The sequence below is a fragment of the Malurus melanocephalus genome, unplaced genomic scaffold, assembly GCF_030028575.1.
Source record: "Malurus melanocephalus ecotype Western Australia unplaced genomic scaffold, MMel_1.1 scaffold_83, whole genome shotgun sequence".
Taxonomy (NCBI): domain Eukaryota; kingdom Metazoa; phylum Chordata; class Aves; order Passeriformes; family Maluridae; genus Malurus; species Malurus melanocephalus.
The window spans coordinates 1,220,678-1,240,821 of record NW_026623315.1 but is presented as its reverse complement, the minus strand read 5'-3'; the positions used below and the strand labels follow the sequence as shown (position 1 = coordinate 1,240,821).

At 42.3% G+C, this 20,144-nt stretch overlaps 1 protein-coding gene across 3 annotated transcripts in view; it reads right to left on the bottom strand.

Moving 5' to 3' along the window:
• The window catches only part of BMPER (BMP binding endothelial regulator), a 149,552-nt gene that overhangs the window by 117,493 nt on the left and 11,915 nt on the right, over positions 1 to 20,144 (bottom strand). For all 3 annotated transcript variants that reach the window (XM_057367721.1, XM_057367720.1, XM_057367722.1), the window contains exon 3: positions 6,675 to 6,774. In XM_057367721.1, the coding sequence (XP_057223704.1) occupies positions 6,675 to 6,774 (100 nt within the window). The remainder of the gene's footprint in view (positions 1 to 6,674; positions 6,775 to 20,144) is intronic.

Sequence of the window (20,144 nt, the reverse complement as noted above, 5' to 3'; positions counted from 1 at the left end):
AAATAAAAAAAATCTGTGAATCACACATATACCTGTTATTAAATATATTTGCACATGTCTTAGTGATGGTAGAGCCATTGACAGCTACCAGAAAATTAAACTTCCTGTTGAGTAACCCTGGTCTTCATTTGTCAACACAGAAGCATGAAAATGTATACAAAACCTCCCGTGCTTATCAAGCCTAGCTCTAAACAGTGAAAATCCAACTCCTTCCTCTGTAACCAAGTACAAGCAAACTAATCTGCAGCTGAGCCATGGCAATTACAATCCCCAAGGGATGCACAGGGGCCATACAAAGGCTGCTCAACACAGCAGAGTGAAGAGGCCATGGGCTGAGCTGTGCTAGGACCACACAGTTCACACATGTAGGATGCAAACCAGCCTAAATTCACTGAGCAAATAGCAGCAGAACCAACATCATCACCTCCTCCCAGTGCKCTTTTTGCCCCTTGCATACCACTGGAACTGAATGTTACCTTCCCAAATGTCTTGTATTTCATGTAGAGGGTGAAAAAAAGTTGCCCTGCAACTGGGAACCTTGCARTCCACAATGGCATACAGTTAGAGCAGCCACTGAATCTTGAGCTGATACTCAATGTGCTTGACAAGCMCGACAGCTRGAGATCTGTCACCTSTCAWGATTATGAGATCTGTCATGAATGATGCTGCTCAGCGACACAATTACTTGCTYTTATACCCAGTTCCTCAYACCAGCAAAATCATCCATGATCAGTACAGCTTACACCTCCAAACTAAAATATATTCTTATTCCAGTACTAYRTGTCCTAARATGGTTATCATTTTGCTCCAGAGAAACATTACATGAAAAAACCATCAATGTGAAAATCTGGGTAACTGATGTTTGACTGAAAAAGTGTTCATGACAACATGACAAGAATGTTCATTAAAAGTTTCTTACATCAATGGAAAAATACATTCACCAAGGTAATATCTGAAATTTGAGGCACTACTGAACACAACAGCATATACCAGATATTCAGGAGATATTAATGTATCTGCTAAGACCTTTGTAAGAAGAGTCAACTCAAAGGAAAGGATGGAGAGATAGAAACCTTTTCTWAGGCATAACCAGAARTAATCAAAGCTGYTACTRTGATGATGCTGAATGGTTCTGTCCYTTGGGGCTWYTTGTMACTGCTTCAAARCCTCTGCCATTTTTTGAAAYACAAAGCTAAAATCTGAATGGAYACTGAGATGAACCTGTGCTTCCAGCCTCAAGAAAGGGACCTCCTGGTTCAGAGCTAGAACATGCTACCAAGAGACTCAGAAGCAGTGAGAAAGGCCAATAGAAAGGTTAAGGCTTGTTATRTCCTCAAACCATCTCTTTCCATAGCCACTCGCTGACAGAATCCAGGTGTAGATTATTCAGGTGAAGGTGAAAGAGATTTCTGTAGGAAAATATATCCATTATCTTCACATCCCCCTCSATCCATGTATTATCCCTTGTCTCTGACAGCTTGCCTTAGAGCATGCAAGGCTGGGCTGCAAATTACAGTGCCCCACCTGGGGGCTCACAAAGAGGTCACCCCAGCCAGTCTTGCAGCACCTAAGTGGTGTCAGGCACCTCACACCAAGGGTGTCCAGAGGCAAACAAAGTGCCAAAGGTACCTATGGATTGTGCAGGGTGTTAGCAGAGCAGCCAGAACRCTGATAATCTCAAAATCTCCCTCTAACTTCCTTTGCAAGCCAGCCCTAATAGTTGAAATTGGCTGCAATCCTCAACCAAAGCATTTGATATCCTTTCCAAGGAATGCACAATTAACTATGATATCTTTGGATATTCAATATTCAGGAGATCAAGCACTGTTGTTGCCTGGGCTGGGATTCCAGATTCTCTGGTGGATTCCAGATCAATGGAGCATAGCACAAGAATTTCTAAGATCAATAATTAATTCTTTTCAAAAAGAGAAAAAAAAACAACCACAACAAAAGAGGCCCAGTAATTTTCAAAAGTTAAGAAGGACAGAAAATGCAAAATTGCACATGGGAAGTGAAAAAAAATTCCGAACATATTTTCTTTGTTGTAAAAAAATCCCACCAACTTTGTCTTTGCATTTCCATAGAAGATTCAGATTCTCAGGATAAGAGAGTAGAATATGGTGCAGAATGCAAACGTGATGCAGTCCTGAGCCAGAAATACACTTCTTCGGAGTGMAAATAACTTATTATTAGATGTGTAGAGAGCTCTATATGTAAGAGAGGTCTCCATCCAACTAAATACAATAATGCTGCCAAATCTTTTTCTATAATCTCTGTGACCTCATAGGTTTTTATTAAATACATTAAATAAAATGAGAGATGAAAAGTGGCCTATTATCCTATACAAAATAATGAGAGGCCTTATTTTTTTTTAGTATTTTCAAAATTAATGGCATTCTAGATGTATATGGTATGTTTTATAAAAGACAGTAAATATCTGTCAAAAGAATAATCTTACTGAAAACTTTTCTTATTAGACTGAGTCCCCTCCATTCTCCTTGCAGCAGGGAGCCATAAGCATGGGCCCACATTTCTTTGTTCCAGACTTTTCACAAGCACACACCAAAAGTGAGCTTTGCCCCTCTGACTTTACTCTCGAGGTCCTATGGGCCTAAAGTCAAGAAYAGTGTTAAAATACATGGCTGGTCTGGAGGATTGAAACCTTAAATCTTAATTTAAATCTTAGACCGCATTGCAGCCTACAACTTCCTCACACAGGGAAGTGGAGGGACAGGGGGGTAGGCACAGATCTCTTCTCTGTGGTGACCRGTGACAGCACCTGAGGGGATAAAGTTGTGTCACGGGAGGTTTAGGTTGGACATCAGGAAAAGATTCATCACCCAGAGGGAGTTGGGACAGAGAATGGTCGCAGCATCACAGCACCAAGACTGACATAGTTTGAGTAGCATTTGGACAATGTTCTCAGGCACATTTTTGTTCTGTGCAGGGCCTGGAGTCAGACTTTGGTGATCCTTGTGAGATCCTTCCAATACAGGAAATTCTGTGATTCTGTGACAAAGTAAAGCCAAATCTTTTCATATGCTACTTTCCACCACAGTGAATTTTCTGATTGCAAAAGCTGTACTAGCTGTTGCTCCTTACTTTTTCTGTTCATTAAGAAACATGAAAAAAAAAGAAGTTTTTTAGAAATTATCTAAGTAACAGACCCAGAGGGAAGCAAGGGACTTATGCTCAGCACACAACCATCTGCAGGAAAAGTTCCCTACCAACAATTCAGTTTCTCCTGCATGCAAAGCTCTAAATAGAGWGTTCAGCTGTGTGCACTGCTGCAGATAGAATCACAGAATAGTCTGGGCTGGAAGGGACCTTTAGAGGTCATTTAGCCCAAGCACCATGCAACAGGCAAGGAATGTCCTCATCCTCCTCAAGACAGAATAAAATGCACGGGCAGAGATGTCACAAATGACTCGTGAGTGATGGTTTCCTTCCCACACAAGCCCATTCTGGAACATGCCCTTTGGTCTTAATGTTATCCTCCTGATGTTGCACTCAGATGACAGCAGCCATTCATTCACTCACTCACTCATTCATTCATTTCTTCACAAGGTAGGAAGACGTGAAACTATCAAAGAGAGCTGGCAAGAGCCTGTAAGGCCTCATTAAGCTCTTCCAGGCTTTGGGAACCAAGCCAAGAAAAAAAGCCATCAGGTTCTCATGTCTTTCCTTGGTAACGTTTTGTTCACGTTTAGATGAAATGCAACTAGTAAAAAGAAAAATAAAAAAAAATCCCTGTTTCCTTTTTCCTGCTTGCATTCCCCATGGGCACTCTGGCAGCTTGACAAAATAGTAACTGAGAACAAGTGCTGCAGGGCCAAGTCCTGACTGCAGCTGAGCTTCGTGTGGGGAGTGCCGGGGAGCTGCTGGGACACCAAAGGGAGTAGCTGAAGTGCTGCCTTGATTCCCCCATTATTCCCCATGGGACACTCATTTTAGATCCTGTAGAGACCAGAGAAGGAGCTTCAGCAGGGCTCAGAGTGGTGGGAGAGCCAGCAGCATCCCCAGGGTTCATCTCTCCCCAGGTGGTTCCAGCAGCCTTTTCCCCATGAATCAGAACAACCTTATGACAATGTGTGGGGTCAAGGCTGGGGAGTTAAATGGGTGCTTGACTTTTCACAAAGTGCAGAAAAACACACTCAGAAATTTCACATATGCTTTGAACACTCAGGCCTTGAGAGCTTATTTTCCTTTAAATTGTGAAATTGAATGTTCTTCTTGCATTTTAAGCACACAGAAACTGCCCTCTTAGATCAGACTAAGCATCCTTTTAGCCAACAGACTATGCATCCTTCTAGCCAMCAGTCTTCTGTTTGATAGCAGCTGCTAAGAGACACCTCTGGAAGTGTGAAAAATACAAAACAAGGTCCACAGCTCTACTTTAGCTTCCAGAAGGGCAGGAATAGGCAGCCTTTCTGACTTGGAGGGAAAACAGGGCATTTTGGTTTGTACCTTGCTCCTTTCCTAACAAACTCAGCATTGAAATTCCCCTTTGGAGAACTGCTGAGGGTTGAGTTGATCATGCCACAGAAGTATCTTTCATAACACACAGAAACAATTGCCATTCAGTTGYTGTCAACTCAGAGCCCAGTATTATATTTGTAGAGTCACAATTGTTTTGTCCTCTGTGCACCCATTTATTGCCATCCACGTTAACTTCCTTTGCTGCTTTGTCTTCAGTTGTTCCGTGTCCTGAGAACTTTCTGCAATTCCTCACAGAGAGTCCTCTTGCTTGACTATGCTACAGCGATCAGGTCAGCAGCAATAGATTTCCTGTCCCTCTTTGCCCCATTTCTAGATCATTTCTGAGCACTTTGACAAGTTAAGATCTTTGCAAGGATATGCTGGCAGCCTTTTTTTTTTTACTATGAAAACAATAATACACTTGATATTTTTTTTCTGATGAAAAGAGTATCTCTACAAACTCAGGGCTGCTTTGTTTCTTCAGCAGTTTCCCTGTGAGGGATCTTGTTGGATACCTATTAGTGGGATCTCTCTGTCCATTGATACATTCAAAGGACCCTCGCTAACTCATCCCTCTTCTATCTCAAGCATTCATGTGCCCTCTAATTCTATTTTTTGAACTGTTTCTATTAATTATCCTATTACAGATGTCAAGCACACCAATCTGCAGATGCCAAGCTAAAATCTATCAGCAATGTTCTGTAGGATAAAGAGAAAATCTTAAACGTAGTCTGAATTAAAACACTGTTTGCATCCCCAGCTTTGAAACATTCACTCTTTTAGTTCTGCATGCATGCATGCACATATCTATATGTAGATATATATAATTTTCAGACCATTGAGCAAATACACATCCCACTTTGAAAATGAAAAACCAAACTCCATCCTAATCCAAGTGACACTTAGCAACCTTTACSTACAAAGCTGACACTAAACACAATTCGACAAAAGAAATAAATTACATGTAATTTATGTAAAATCTGTGATTTCAAATTCTTATTGTTTCAATAATGCTTTAATTTTTTTTTCCAGTTCATTTACTTCTCCTTTAAGTGTCATGGTTCTAGACAATCCTTAAATTGGGGCTTGCCAAATCTAGTCCAATGCTGCAGCACAGAAGCAAAGAACAAGCAGAGCATCCAGCACATCTCTGCAACCTTCCAGRAAAAACACGCATCCATCATGTCTCTTCCTTCTGAATTTCAGMATAGTCTGTTTTCCTGCATTTGTATTTCCTCTGGGAAAGCAAGAAATGCTTTTATTTCCCAACAATTTATCCTACTCTATCTCCCTCTCAATACCACACAATCACCAGTGAAGAATTAAAAATGACAGAGGAAAAATAAAGTAAAGCTGTCTGAATCTGACATTCTCTACCTCACTGATTGTGTCAGCAGTCCCTCAGCAAAATTAGTGGTTTGGAGCAAACCACTTATTGTATCAATATAAAAAACAATACTTCTTTTCAACTTCATCTACTTGCATATTTTTCATGTGGCTAAACATAGCAGATACATGCCATGCACGCTTACACTTCTTTTCTAAATTTGATAATTATMTCATTTTAAACAGCTTGGAATGTACAATATTGGTCAATAAATAAATGTATAATGTTCAGACTGTTGCTCATTTGTCTTTCATAAAAATGTCCATGATATCGTTTGAATAAGGAAATGTTTAATAAGATGAATAAAATTTGCTTGGTTTGTTTCCAGTATGAGAAGMAATAGGAACAGCCATGGATAATTATCCTGCTCTTTATTATTCAGAAGCATTATTCCTATTCTGTCTAACCACATGAAAAAGTTAAAGGGATTCTTACTGACCAGTGACTATTAGCAGATTGATGTTGACCTGAAATATTTCTGACAAAATTAGAACAGGGGCAACACTTAAAAAACGGACAACACAGCGATGACAAATAACGATGTATTTCTAAGGGATTGTTGCTGTGCAAGAACTAATAATTACAGGATAAATATGTGAATTTATGCATTTCCCTTAGCTTTGTAAACATATATATTTTGATTATGGTTACTGCCCTCTTCCAGCCTCTGGGGACAGCCAAGAGAAGCTGTGTCACCTTCAGGTCCCAGCTGAGAAGCTAAAAATTTTGTCCTATCTTTGGCAACCTAAATGTGCACTGATAACATTTTAAAAAGAGGGAAAACAATGGGAAGGAAAGGGAAGGGCACCTTTGCAACGCTCACAGCAAGCTCCTCTTTGCTTAATGACGAGAGCACAGTCCTTGGAGAGCACCGGACACTTCTCCCTTTTGCAGGTCACTTCCTTATTCTGGGAAAAAAAARAWWAAAAAAAAAGACAAAAGCTATTGCAAGCAAACCAAACCCAAAGCTACCATTTCTTGCAATTCAGAAAATAAAATGCGGGGCCAGCAGTCTGCTCTTTCGCTTCAGCAGAGCTCCTTGTGATTCAATACATCTTTTCTCCCTTGAAGGAAGGCAGCAGAAAACAGTCTTGGAATAATCCAGGAGCCCAAGTAAATGTTGYTTAAAMCCCATTTCGGCAGCAATTCATGACKGTGATCCAGTCTCGTACAGAAAACATGCTGCACTGAAGAAATCCATGTTACTTAAATGAACAACTACCTACATGATGTGSTTGTTAAAATGTCCTCAGGGTCTTGAGGAGCTGCCCCATGAACTGCACAGCTCAGGAATTGCTTCTCACGGTGGCAGAAAGACAAATGGCAGAGGAAGAGATGGCAACCTCAGAGAAGACAAAATCCTGACACTGCAGAAAATCAATTTTACCTAGAGGTTCTTTAAAAGAGGATACCATATACTATACCAGAAAARATGACCAGTGTATTCATCTTTCTCCCCAAAATGCTGAGAATCAATGAAACACCATGAGCAGATAGAATCTCTGTGCATTATGGTGTCATCTTTCTGTGGAAAAAGCCAGTGATTTCCCAAGGCCAAAGAGCACACTGACCACATTAAGGAATGTCAATAGAGGATGTGCAACAGCAGGCAGCAGAAATGTTCCATTTATTGCCTACATTGCCCCCGTGGTGTCCACCCTTCTAGTTATCCCTCCCATTAAATAGGTGCAGAAAACAAATACTTTGGGCGTTTCTTTTAGCAAAATTTTGCTACTTCAAATTCCTGACTTAAAATAGCCCTCTGAAGTCACCTCCACCTATAATTAGTAGTTCAGTTCATTAGGTGACACAGGTGGCCATCTAGTACATGCAAGTACCCACCTCACCCAATCTTATGACTTAATTAGAGACCAAAAAATCAAAGGGCTAGAAAAATGTAAATCATAAAACTAAAGAAAAAGAAGCTGTGTTCTCCAGTCTTTTTATTTTGCTCCCTGTGGCCTCATTCAAGGTGCCTGTGAAGGATAACACGCAGCTTTTATTACACTACGGCCCTTTGTCTAAAATCAGAGGTTTATTTACTTCAAAGTCACTGCCTGATCTGATGGGAGCTATAAAGGCCCTTCAGTCTTATCAGTGTAAATGAGGACTCACTCTCACCAAGACAGTGTGAAATCAGCAAATGAGAATCAGGCCCTAAAGAGCAGCTGCAGCAACACAAATGATWACTGTAAAGAGCCAGGCCACTGCTACGTGCTGGCTGCTCTGCATCATTCCAGCATTGCAGAGCAACCATAAATGCAATTTAACTGGCAGGTTAAGCTGAATTTATGGCAGGTCTGTAGCTCTGGAGTGGCACAAAGCAGCCATGGCACAGCACTGCAACTGGTTCAACATCTCTTTTAAAGCGCCCGGGGAAATCTTGATTCCCTTTATGTGAACATGGTGCCCCTGGCCTTTGCTGATGAAGTCTGATGAAGGGCAGCAGAATCAAGCTTACCAAATCAACTACAGTCGGYATTTTAATGGGTTCTGCTGAGATCTGATTCTCTTTAATGAGTTTGCTTAAGGAAAGATTTAATAAGCCTATCAGCCCCTTTATCTTTATCTCTGGGACAATCTTCTGCCTGGTGAAAGTGGGTGTGAATGAAGGGCACAGTCCAGTTTAGAGTTTGTTCCTGAGGAGAACATGATTTACCCAGCTGCAGCACACAAGGTGCAGCTCTGAGAGAAGGGAGATGCACAGTGCCCTTGAGAACCAGCCTAGCTGGGCTAGCTGTGCATAAGGGGGGCCAATGGGCACCACTCACTGGRCTCCCTCCTCAAAGGAAGATGTTGCTGTTGCAGATGGCAGTGACAGGGACAAGAAGTATAACACAGCTTTTTATTTTTCTAATTCCCAGAGGACAACTGGSGCAAATGCCTCATATTGTCCAGTTTCTAGGCAATTTCTCCCTTGAGTGCCATCTGCCTCCTTCTGCCCTCAGGTACATCCTGACATGGTTTCTTTTTGTTGGCGATGCAAGAAGTTCCTAAGGATGGCCCCAACACACATATAKCTAACAGGAGATTCTTGCTAATTACTGTTCCTGACTGGAAGCCTCCTGTTTCCCCCACATTGCTAAAATCAGAAAAATTCTCTCCATTTATGAGCTTGGTACCACTGAGCCACCCCAGGGGGCAGCCAAATTTGGGTCTTGCTCTTCTTTCGGTATCACCAGCAAAGCTGCTGATTTAGCAGGTTTTCTGGGAGGGAAGAGTTTGAAATTCATGTGCCAAAACAGCCAAGGGCTGTTTTGCATTAAGCAGCTGTTCCACATGAAGGATATTAGTGGCCAACAGTGCAGTGACAGGAACTGAAGGGTCCTTCCCCCTAGGAGGGTGTCTTAAACAGTAGGCTACAGATTCACATTTCCTTTCTCTGTCTCAGTAGACCTTGAACTATTTGCTGTTCAGTTCCTGGCTTCAGCAGAAAGGGGCTTGTTCTTTGTGCTCCCAAAAGTCACTGGTCCTCACAGCGAGGATACTTGCAGGGAAGGCAGGAGAGTCATTGAGTTGTCACTGGATGTGGAGGACAGCAAATCTGGATCACTGTCTCAAAGCTCAGTTATTACAGCTCAGTGCTAAAAGGTGGGCAGGAGGTGCCATATTCACCACCCATCCACTGCACCTTTATTGGGTATTTTTTCCGCAAATTAAAGAGGAAGGYTAGCTCTGTCCCTTGCAGGAGAAGCTGCATCCTCCTGCCTTAAAGGACAGCTCCGTGCATCCCAGGTAAATGGAGCCAATCTTCAACAGCACAAGGAGAGCAGCTAAGCATTTAACAGGGTAGGATTTGCAAAGAGGGTGTCCATCCTCTCTAGCTTGTTATAGGCAAGGCCCAGATGGCTCCAAAATGGGCTGTTTCACATCTCATCCCAAGCTGCCTAGCTCCCCGCCACCAGGGCTGGGCTGCTCTTCCAGGCTGTAAGGTACAGCATCGCTCAGGGCTGCAGCCCTACCCTTTGGGGCCTTATGCTGAAAAAACATACAGTAGAACCACAACTGCAACATACTGCTGCCCCAGCAAAATCTTCATGGGAAAATCCCTCTTGAACTAAGGAGAGATGGATGTAGCTCCAGGGAAGTKCATCTAAATACCTCCTACTGCTTCTATTACTATTATTACTATTATCCAAAAATTCTATTTAGAAAGTGCTGCTCTTTTATCTCAATACTGCATCTTATGGAAAACTAGGCCAGCAGATGTGGAGGAAAGGGTTAATGTACCATGCTGATCCATCACAGGCCTGCAGCAGATAAAGCAGGGCTGGTAAATCATTGTTTAGTCTATTGCAGTCAGGCATTATCCAGCGCAGATCTCCTGGGTCCACTGGGTGTAAAAGTACAAAAATAAAACAAAGAGTAATTGTCATCGGGAGCTTGGATTTTTTCCTTCACCCAGTTGCCCAAAACACTGCTCTTAATGTCGACTGTCTATCTGCTTGTTTCAATTTTGCTGCCTCCTTCTYTCCCATTTCACAAGGGCAAAATGGAGGCTGAGAGCAAATGGGACWTAAGCAACAAATCCTTTTCTTCCAATTACGTCCCCTCCTACCCCCAGTAATCATAACATTTCATTACTTGTCCCAGCCATACATTTAGAAAGTYGCTAAGTAGCTGTATGCAGGAGAACTGTATTACCAAACCTCCATCTGTGCTGTCAACAGTGTCTATGAATCTGTTGAAAGCTCTCAGATACTTTGAATTTTGCTGTTCTTAGGAGAAAACTTCTTAGACAGCCAACAATCAGAAGCCAACAGTTATGGGAGGGTAGGGGATTTTTTTTCCTTTGTTTAAAGGACATGCACTCTGGCACCAAGAAGTGCGGAAGAGACACATGGCTCATAAATACATAAACCGTTTGCTAAGTCAGAAACCTGGGAGTCAGTCAAATCCATAATAGGATCCCAAGATTCATAATAAATAACTTTTAATTATAGTCCTGCACAATAGTTATTTTAAACAGATGGTTTATAGATTCACATCTGGGATTTTTTTTTTTTTAATTTAGTGCTCAGGCACACACACAGAAAGGGAGAGAACCTCAGCTAAGGTTTCTATTAGTGTTGGAAAAATAAGTATTTTTTTAAAAGAGGTCAGGCTGATCCAGAACAATGCTGCCACATCTGACGCAACTCCCCAGTCAGCGCTCAGCTCTGMAAARMRTTCACTCTGGAATCCCAGACTCCCYGGGAAAGCAAAATTKAGGGAAGTGCTGGAGGATCACCCTGGACCTTTCACTGCACTCACCGAGCCCAGTTGCTGGAGAACTCATGTTTTAATGCATTTGGGGAAAGATCTGAAAGTTTGTTGGGTGTCCATGTTTCTCCCCTCTCCCACACTTTGCCTGTGAGAACCAAGGRTCTCCTTAGCTCTGCAGGCAAAGGTGATGTCAAATTCCCACACAGAAGAGATGCCCTAACCAGCCCCAACATCACTGTTACTGCTTCATGTTACCTTTACTACAACCTCCTCCCAAGGCAATTTGTTCACCTTCGACATACACCTCATGTGTTTACCTTCCATCAAAGAACTCCACACAAAATAGCCCATTCTGGCGACAAATTCCATCAAACTAACAGCCTTAAACTCATATGGTTCAGTTAAATAAAATGCCAACATGAAAAGGGAAAAAAAAAAAMCCACTAAAAAGGAGTCTGAATATTTGGCAGAGATCTTGGAGAGGATACGTGCCAAACCACAGCTTGGAAGACACAGCCAACTTTCTACAGGGTTCCCCACTGGACTCCTGCCGGCTCACAGCAGCCACCAGGAAGATGGCTCTTTTCAACCTGGATTTGGCTTCAAGAGGAAAAAAAAAAAAGAAAAAAAAAAAGGCATTTGCTTCATTTATTCAGGACTTCACCAAGGAGTGCCTCCATCCATGTTACCCCAAGCCATTCTTGTGCTGTCACAGCTGGCTGCAAATGACATTGCAGATGTGGTTTCTCAGGGGGCCAGATGTCCATAGTGATGGTCAGGGGTTGGGGTTTTTTTTTCCTTTCTTTTTATGTATTGAAAATGCTTTTAGGAAGCTTGTACTGCATTTCTGATATCCTGAGGTTATTAATTATTTATAYTGAATGGGAAAAATGTTGCTTAAACTTCCATCTAACAAAAAAAATGCTGTGGAGAGATAAATAATGAAAGGAAGAGAGACCAATTAGGTAGAAATACCGACTACCATTAATGACTAATCCTGAAAATATTCATTTTTTACCATTATTCATCACAGTCCCCTGGTAATTCTGATAGGTCTCCTCACCAAGTAGTTCAGGCTGTCCTTAAGTTTCTGCTAGGAGAAGCCCATGGGATCACCCACGAAAACAATAACAATTTTCAAACAATAGCAAAAGTTCCCCCAGGGGGAATTTGGGATGCAGCTTTCAGATAAACACATGTGACCTCAGGAGAAGAAAGAGCCATTCAAATTTAATGAAACAAGTGTAGTCAATTCGCACAGGCAATCTCTCCACCACAAGGCCAAGGGATGGCTCGAACACAGGCTCCTGCCGTGTGCCGTGATCCCCACGTTCTCAGGCCACCAAAGAGGTGCTGGGCTCTCTGCCAGGTGTCACACAYGGCCAGAGCATCCTCTCAAGCGCACAAGAAGCCACACTCACAGCACACAGGCCACAGGAGCAAAGGTTTGGGCTGGCACTGGCCACGGGCTCCATCCCTCAGCAAAGCCTGAGAGCACCGTGCTCCCAAGCCTCTGCCTGCACCGATGTTTATGCACAAACAATCCCGATGTGGGGCCAACTTGAACTCAAGAACAGGCTCAGACACATGCATAGCCCGTGGTCTAGACAAATCCTGAGGCTCTTTCTGAAAATAGCACCCTTGCTTCTTTGGCACTCCTGCCTGGAACTCGCTGTCTCGGGTCTGATTTACAAACCTCCCTTTATGTGGCAGAGCTGATGCAGCAAGAGATCCCTGCTGAAACTGTGGGACTGCTCTCTCCATGAGCATTTCTCTACCTGAGAAAGAGCCACACAATTTGGGTTTGGGGAGGAGACACCAATCCCCAAGGAGCAATGTTTGCTGACACTTAGAACCATTCTTTCTAAAGGAAGATGAGGATAAGGTCTCGCTTCCCTTGTTCCCCTCCATTTATCTGCTGGGATTTTTTCCCTTGCRAAACAAATTTTGTGAGTAGAGTAATAAAAACTGTTTAGCACACTAGATGCATTTTTAAATTCAAGGTGGAAAAAATATTTCCCTATGAAACAATGYCTGTTCTCTGCAAATGGAGAGATCTCTCCATTTGCCCGCATAAACCTACGAACACCAAGGCATATGCTTCACCAAGAGGGAGAAAGGTCCCGTTATTTTAAGCCTGTCTTCAATTSTAATGAGACAACCCACAGGAATGAAGTCAAACATATGCTTCAGCATCATATACCTTCAGCATCAGGTCCTTGCCGTGGCACAATATGACCGTAATTTCAGCATGAACTGCATTTGACACAAGTGACAGTATTTCAGTTCAGTCAGTCTCTTTCCTTTTCTGAGCACTCAGTAGCCTTTGATTTGGCCCCTCATTCCTGTAATCTGTTTAGCTTATCTGGCATCTCAGGGTGAGCAGGGAGGAGGCTGCAGCTCTCCCTGTGATGATGCTCAGCCAGCTTCAACCATCCCCCTCCATAATTCGAACTCTCCCTGCTCCCTAGGAAAGATGATTAAACCAAAGGCCCTTCTGAATGATGGGCCAAATGAAGATGACACCAAATGAAGATGACACCAAATTTCACTTCAAATGGGTACTCCCCACTGCTGTGAGGAAGACATATGTGCAAGCGATTCAGGACAAACCAGTCACAATCCCTTACAGACTGAAGAGATTTTTTTTTCTATCCTTAATGATGCCCACCAGCACGAGGAAAGTGACCTYGGTGGCCTGCTGCAATCCCAGCACTCCCCAACAGCAGCCGTCTGCACCAGCATTTGGTGAAAAGAGAGCACTGTCTCTTCCTCCTACGTTTGTTTGCCTTAATGCTATGGCTGCAGCTGGGGTGAGGGTCCCCAAAGATCAGACATTGCAGCAGCACATCCCTGCTCCAGTGATCTCAAGGATGAAGCAGACACAGCCAGACAAAATTACTGCAACTGTAAAATAACTGAAGATTGAGTCAGGGAGAAAGCCAGGGCAGGATCCAGACCATGGAGCTCTCAGTGTCCCTGTCTCCGCCTCAACCTCCAAGTGCCACCTCAGGTTAGAGTTCTTCAGCCTCAAAGCTCCAGGCAACACTCTACCTGTCAGCAGAATAGCACAGCACTCTTCTGGCAATGAGAGACAGGGTCTTCACAAGCTCCCAGCAGTTYGTACTGCAGTTAAAAAAATACCCATAACAATCCAGGAGCCAGATTTCAAGGAAGGGTTACGCACTGGGATTCTTGTGGGAGACCACAACTTCACATTTCATGAGATGCACACTTTTAAAATTCACATCTTTTCCTGTGAGTTTTAATTCACAGGATAGTATCTCTACTTTGTCAATAATGAATTTGTATTAATTATCCATTACCTAAATCTGATGACAATTCCTAAGATAAAAGTATCACAGGSAACACCTGTCAAATTGAAGCTCTGGGCCTAACCTGTACTCATGCTGCTGTAAAAGCTTACAGCACACTGACCCAGCCTTTGTGATCTACCCCTTGCTGGATGTTCTCAGCTACTCAGCCAGCAAAATCTTTTGGATGATCACAGCCCAACTTATTTTAATCTTGAAGGCATGGTCCAGCCTAGTCGGGCTTTGCACTGGTGGAGAATCCATCCTCCTACAGAATCCCGCAGCTGATGGCCATAAAAGCTTCCACTCCCTGAGCCTGATCCACCCAAACACAGCYGAAGTCAGCAGATGTGGAACAGCATTGCTGCCCTGAGTGTTTTAGGAGCTCCTGGAGCATCCTGGACCCCCTTAAGTGCCATGCCAGGATGGCCTGGAGAAGTTTGCCAAGACAAATTGGTCTGAAAACACTCTAAGTAAAYTCTAGTCCTAAAAATTGTTGAAGATGACACTGATGAATTATCAAGCTGACTTCATAGAAGGCAAAGCAGATTACACCAAAGGTTTAAAATAAATTATTAAATCATTTGAATTCTCAGTAAATTTTAGACAAGCCATAGTGTCATGTTCTGGCTCATCTCAAAGATTAACTCAGCTCATCAAATGAGTGCCCTAATAGTATTCCGCTTTTATTTCTTAACTAATGTCATCCCAGTACTATACACTGTTGCTTATGTTCCAGCAGATACTGTAAATGAGAGAAAAACAAAGCCATTCAAACAATAAAAAGGCCCATCAAAATCAAAGTCCATCAAAATCAAAGCCCATCCATTCAGTATTTTTGATAACTGTATTTTCTATTAGAGACTGAATATGGACCAATAGTATATTTTCTTCTAATTATGTGAATTAAAACTTCATTTGACATTTATTAAAGAGAGATGCATTGACTGTTTTTTAAATAAGTATAATTTCATCACATTTTGATAGGCAAAATCTACAAATACATTATCCAAACAATAGTTACCTGTCATTGCATCTTTATTGCCTTCTCTGCCTGAAGCCTGMTTACTCAGTCTTTATACTGGAGATTTGAGCGGCGGCAAACGCTCTAGTTTTGGGCTTCAGTCTATTCTAAAACTTTGAACAAAGAAGCCCTTGAGGCCATGTACTTCTTAAAGACTTTAAAAAGCCCAATGGGCCTCCTAACTTACTCTGCAACAAGTCATATCCCATGAAGAAACTCACTTCTGTACAACACAAAAACAGAGCTAGATTAAAGAAAAGGAAAGAAAAAGAGCAGGGTCCCCTGCTGCTCTGTCTGGCCAGAATCATGTCTTTTACTGCCCATATCCTCTAAAGAAAAGATGTCTCATGATATATTACCCTAATACATCACCAAGTGACAGTTTTCTCATGATACTGTATCCTCAAAGATGTGATGCGTGCCAGAAGCAGCAACAGGAGATCTCAGCTGGGGGAGAGAAAAGGGAGGGTTTTTTTATTTTCTTTCAAATCTTTAAGCTRCACATTGGGGTGTTTAAGTGTTATTTTGAGAGGAAAATCCCTGTCAATCCTAGGTTCATAATCCAGAGGACTCCTAGAAGTTTTGCAGTACAGCTTTTAAACTGGAAAGCACCAAAAAAAAACCACTCTCTTCATTTAATTGAAGCAAGTTTTGAAATAGGACCAAAACGCTTGAGGAACAACAACCAAATAAAAATAGTAGCCCTAAAGAAAGAAGCAGCAAGAGTCTGTTTTCTATTATGAAATTATTTAGGCAAAAGGCCTCCAGACACTGCTGTTTTAATGAACTTGCAAGAAAACTAAGCACTGACCCTGCATTTGTTTTCTTACGTGATCTTGCCCGTGCTACTGAGTGGTATTAGAAAATAAAAAAAAATGTTATTCACAGCAGTCTGCAGAGAGAAGGGGCAGCCCCCAGCTTGTCAGTCACTACAGAGAAGAGTGGGAACAGACAAGGAAAAGGAGCATTTCAGGCAGGAGTCCTCAGAGGAGGCGAAAGATTTCAGGGTCTTTTAATGCTGCCTTCAACCCGCAAAGGCTCACTCATTTTTGCTGCAACTGCTTCTTGCCCATAAAATCTTGTAGGGGCCCCCTAAAATCTTGTGGTAATCCCAGATCATGGGCAGCTCGTGGCAGGCATCATCCTCAAGCTGCCTTCATCCAGCTGCTGCCAGCAAAGGAAGGCTCAAGGTCACGGGAGAATTAGTCAGAAAAGCTTATGACACTGAGATGTTTAATYTGACACATCTCACTTCTGTGTGTTTCTGCTTCATATCCACTCAAACCTTTTTGCATCAGATGCAAAGAAGAAATGTGGAATAAGCTTTCCTTTGTCGTGATTAATCACACTGCCAAATTAAGGAAGATTGTGACTTTCAAAACTTCAGCCAGTGGCATAGCTAATAGAAGAAAAAAGTGTATTTTGACTTGTGGACTAAGCAAAAGTGATGTGGAAGTCATTGAGAAGAAACTAAAAGCCAAAGCTGTCAGTGTCACTTTCACAGTCCTTAAGCTGACTTTGACCATATTTTGTGGCCTGGCCATGGCTGCTTTTGGGTGAGATGCAACAGCCCTCAATCACAGCAGCAATCACTTAGCCACATAACAATACCACTGCAGTCAATGAAACCACCCATGAGAGCTCAGAGRTTTGAGTTGAGCTCTTCAGTGCAGACTCATGCACAATGCCCTATGCTCTGGGTAGACCCTGCTAATTGAACACTTACTTGTAAATGCCGCTCTGGAAAAAATTTGCTGTCCAAAATAAGAAACTCGTCTTGCATAACCACTTTCTTCTTGAAAAATCCAGTGGTTAAAACATGTTTTTGCATAATCGTAGCCCTGCAGGGACAGTTCTCACTTCTGAAAAGTAAATTCCCTTCTTTCTGTTTTGCACATGTACAAACAAACAGATTCTGGTATGTCCAAAGTTTACAAATCTCAACTATAATAATAYATTGAATAGAAGCCATACAAGCAGTTTTTTTCCTCAGTCTGTGTTCCCTTCACTCCTTCCTTTCCCTTGCCCCACTTGCACTGCGGGAAGTAAAAAAAATACCTGTTTCTGACAAGTAAATGGAGCTGACATGAGAGCGAAGCTCGAAGGTGAACGGGGTATGCACAAGTCATTTGTCATCTTGACAAAGTGAGATTTGGTCACCAGTGGGACACTTGAAAGACATCTGAACAGTTGGCCTTGACCACCAGCATTTCTTACAGCTTATAAAGGGACCCGTGGGACCAAGAACACAACCTGCTTTTGGAAGTGACTCCTGCAGTGGTACCTCTTGATAGATGTAAAGGCAGTGTGATATATCAGGTGCCATTAAGATCTTTGCTAGCAGGTTCTATTTACATAAGTATGGACTGCAGATAGCATCTTGTTAACCCAATTAATGAGACTCAAATGTCAGGAAACAGATTATGCCTGGCTCAAAGTCCACAGTGYTCTGCAGGCAGACAAGAGATGATTTCATTGTGTGGGACTGCACTGCTCTCTTTGAGCAAGAACTCAGGCAGTGATCCTTCTACCTGGACAGCTAGGGGAGGCAGAAAGGTAATCTGAAATCCAGAAGTTTCACAYCTTTAGCACAAGAAGGGCTCTTTAWTATGAGACACTCAAGCRTCGTGTAAAACAGAGAACCTGGGGCTGAACAGAGGAAAATTAAAAAGTACCCACTTGAGGTCTTAGRAACCTAATTTTTTATTAACTGTACCTTCTTCTGCAGATAAAGTCCGTGTTGCCAAATCACAGCCTGGTGTGGGTTGTAAGAGAAAGACTGTTTCATCCAGCCTGTCCACACCACTGCATTTTACACGGGCAAGGAAATGTCCACACCCCGGAGAAGAGAGGGAAATCTCCTGACCGAGATGAGGTCTCTGATCTCTCCATCAGTGACTCTCGACCCACTGCTTTGTACAATAACCTGCTGTTCTCCCTCAGCCTCCAACTATGCTCTGTGATGCTCCTGTCACCCAGGTCAGAGCAGTGAACCCTGAATGGCACAGCTTGAGGTGCTTGGCCCCAAAACAGAGAGGGGCTTTTAAGGAAAGGCCTTGTACTCAGCAACTGCTGTCAGCTCTCTGCTCAGCGTGTCGGTTCTAAGAAATTCCGTGTGGAGCTGTCCTCCCAATGGAACAGACAAGACAGTAACACGGCCTGCTGTGCCAACAGCCCAACCTCAGCACCACTCAGGGAGTTAGCCTAAATTCTCTGATGGAAACAGCACCTTCTGGCCAGTCACAAGTTGTCTACAAACACACAGTAGTTATATTAATTCTCCAGAAGATAYTTCACACCCTTCTAGACCTCTGGTTCCATGCCTGAAGTCACATCACATCTCCTTTCCCACCAGCAGTTCTTGTGCCCACTGAACGGGCTGGAGCTGCCAACTCATCTCTCCTGGTGGTTGCCTTCCAGTGAAAATCCCTTTTCTGGTATGTGATTTGCTTTCTTTTTCCCTTTTTCAGCTCCCACCTTTGTGTGTTTCCATATGTTGATTGGTTTAATTATTCCAAAAAAAAAAAAAAACCAACAATATCAACATCCTTCTCTTATCTTACAATGATTATACAAAGTTTCAGGCAGCAAACGTGTACTCTTCAAATAACAAGAGCATTAAACCATTTAAATTTCTTACTATCATAGCCTGAAGTTCTAGATATTTTGTAACTTTCAACTTCAGATTGATTTTTGGGTCAAATGATTTTTGCTTGAGGATTGAAAATCACGCCAAGTTAAACTGAACATACACTGATATTTTTCCTGAAGCTGTACAGATTGCAGCCTTCTTCAGTTTCCTCCACATTTTCATGTTAAACAAGTTCTGGTTCAGTATCAGTGCATTCTGCTGCATCTTAAATGTCCACATCAACAATTTCTTCCAGAAATGCTTTGTGTCTATAGATCACAGATGGATTATGCCTCAAATATGCATCTGCTAAAAAGATTTTTCGCACTACCAGACCTTCAACATTTTAAGGTGTAGTAATTTTTGATTTTCCAGCATTTTTTATCCACTGCATTTACCAACAACCCATCCATCAAYCCTTGGTTTACAGGCTAAAAAACTTGCATGCTTTGCATTCTGTCTGCCAAAATAATTTCATTCATTTATTTGAAACAAAAGGAATTTCCAGATCAAGTCTAGCTCTCCCCAGAACTGACTGTTTGGGCAGAAGGGTTAAAATGCTACATACGAAAATTATCATCTGTGCAGTGTCATATACAGAAAAAAAAATATTCTCTGGCACAAGCAAATGGTCAACAGCCTCCCTGTAGAGAGGCTTTCTGCTCTTATCAGTACTTTAGGTCTTGGAGGCAATCCTTCAGCTAATAGCCTTATCTCAAACCCAGCCACCCTGCCTGGCTCCTTCCTGCCCCAATGGTGACACTGCCTCGAGATGTTTCACAAACGGGCACAATGAGATCATAACCACCACACAGCCCTAGAGCTGTCATTTATCWGCTCTTCTCCATCTCTCCCAAACCACACCTCAACTGTACATCCAGACATAAAAAAAAGAACAAAGAGACAATCTCAGGACAAGCAAGGTCTGTTTTTCTTCATCCACCAATAAATCCTAAGACAATACAGAGAAGCAGATGCAAATGTATGACTCTAGCTGGCCATCAGAATACATTTTAACTATTCTAAACCTTGGGGAAACTCCATTTCCTATTGAAGCCACTTAAAATAACAATATAAGCATGTCAGGAGCAGTTAAAAAAAAAA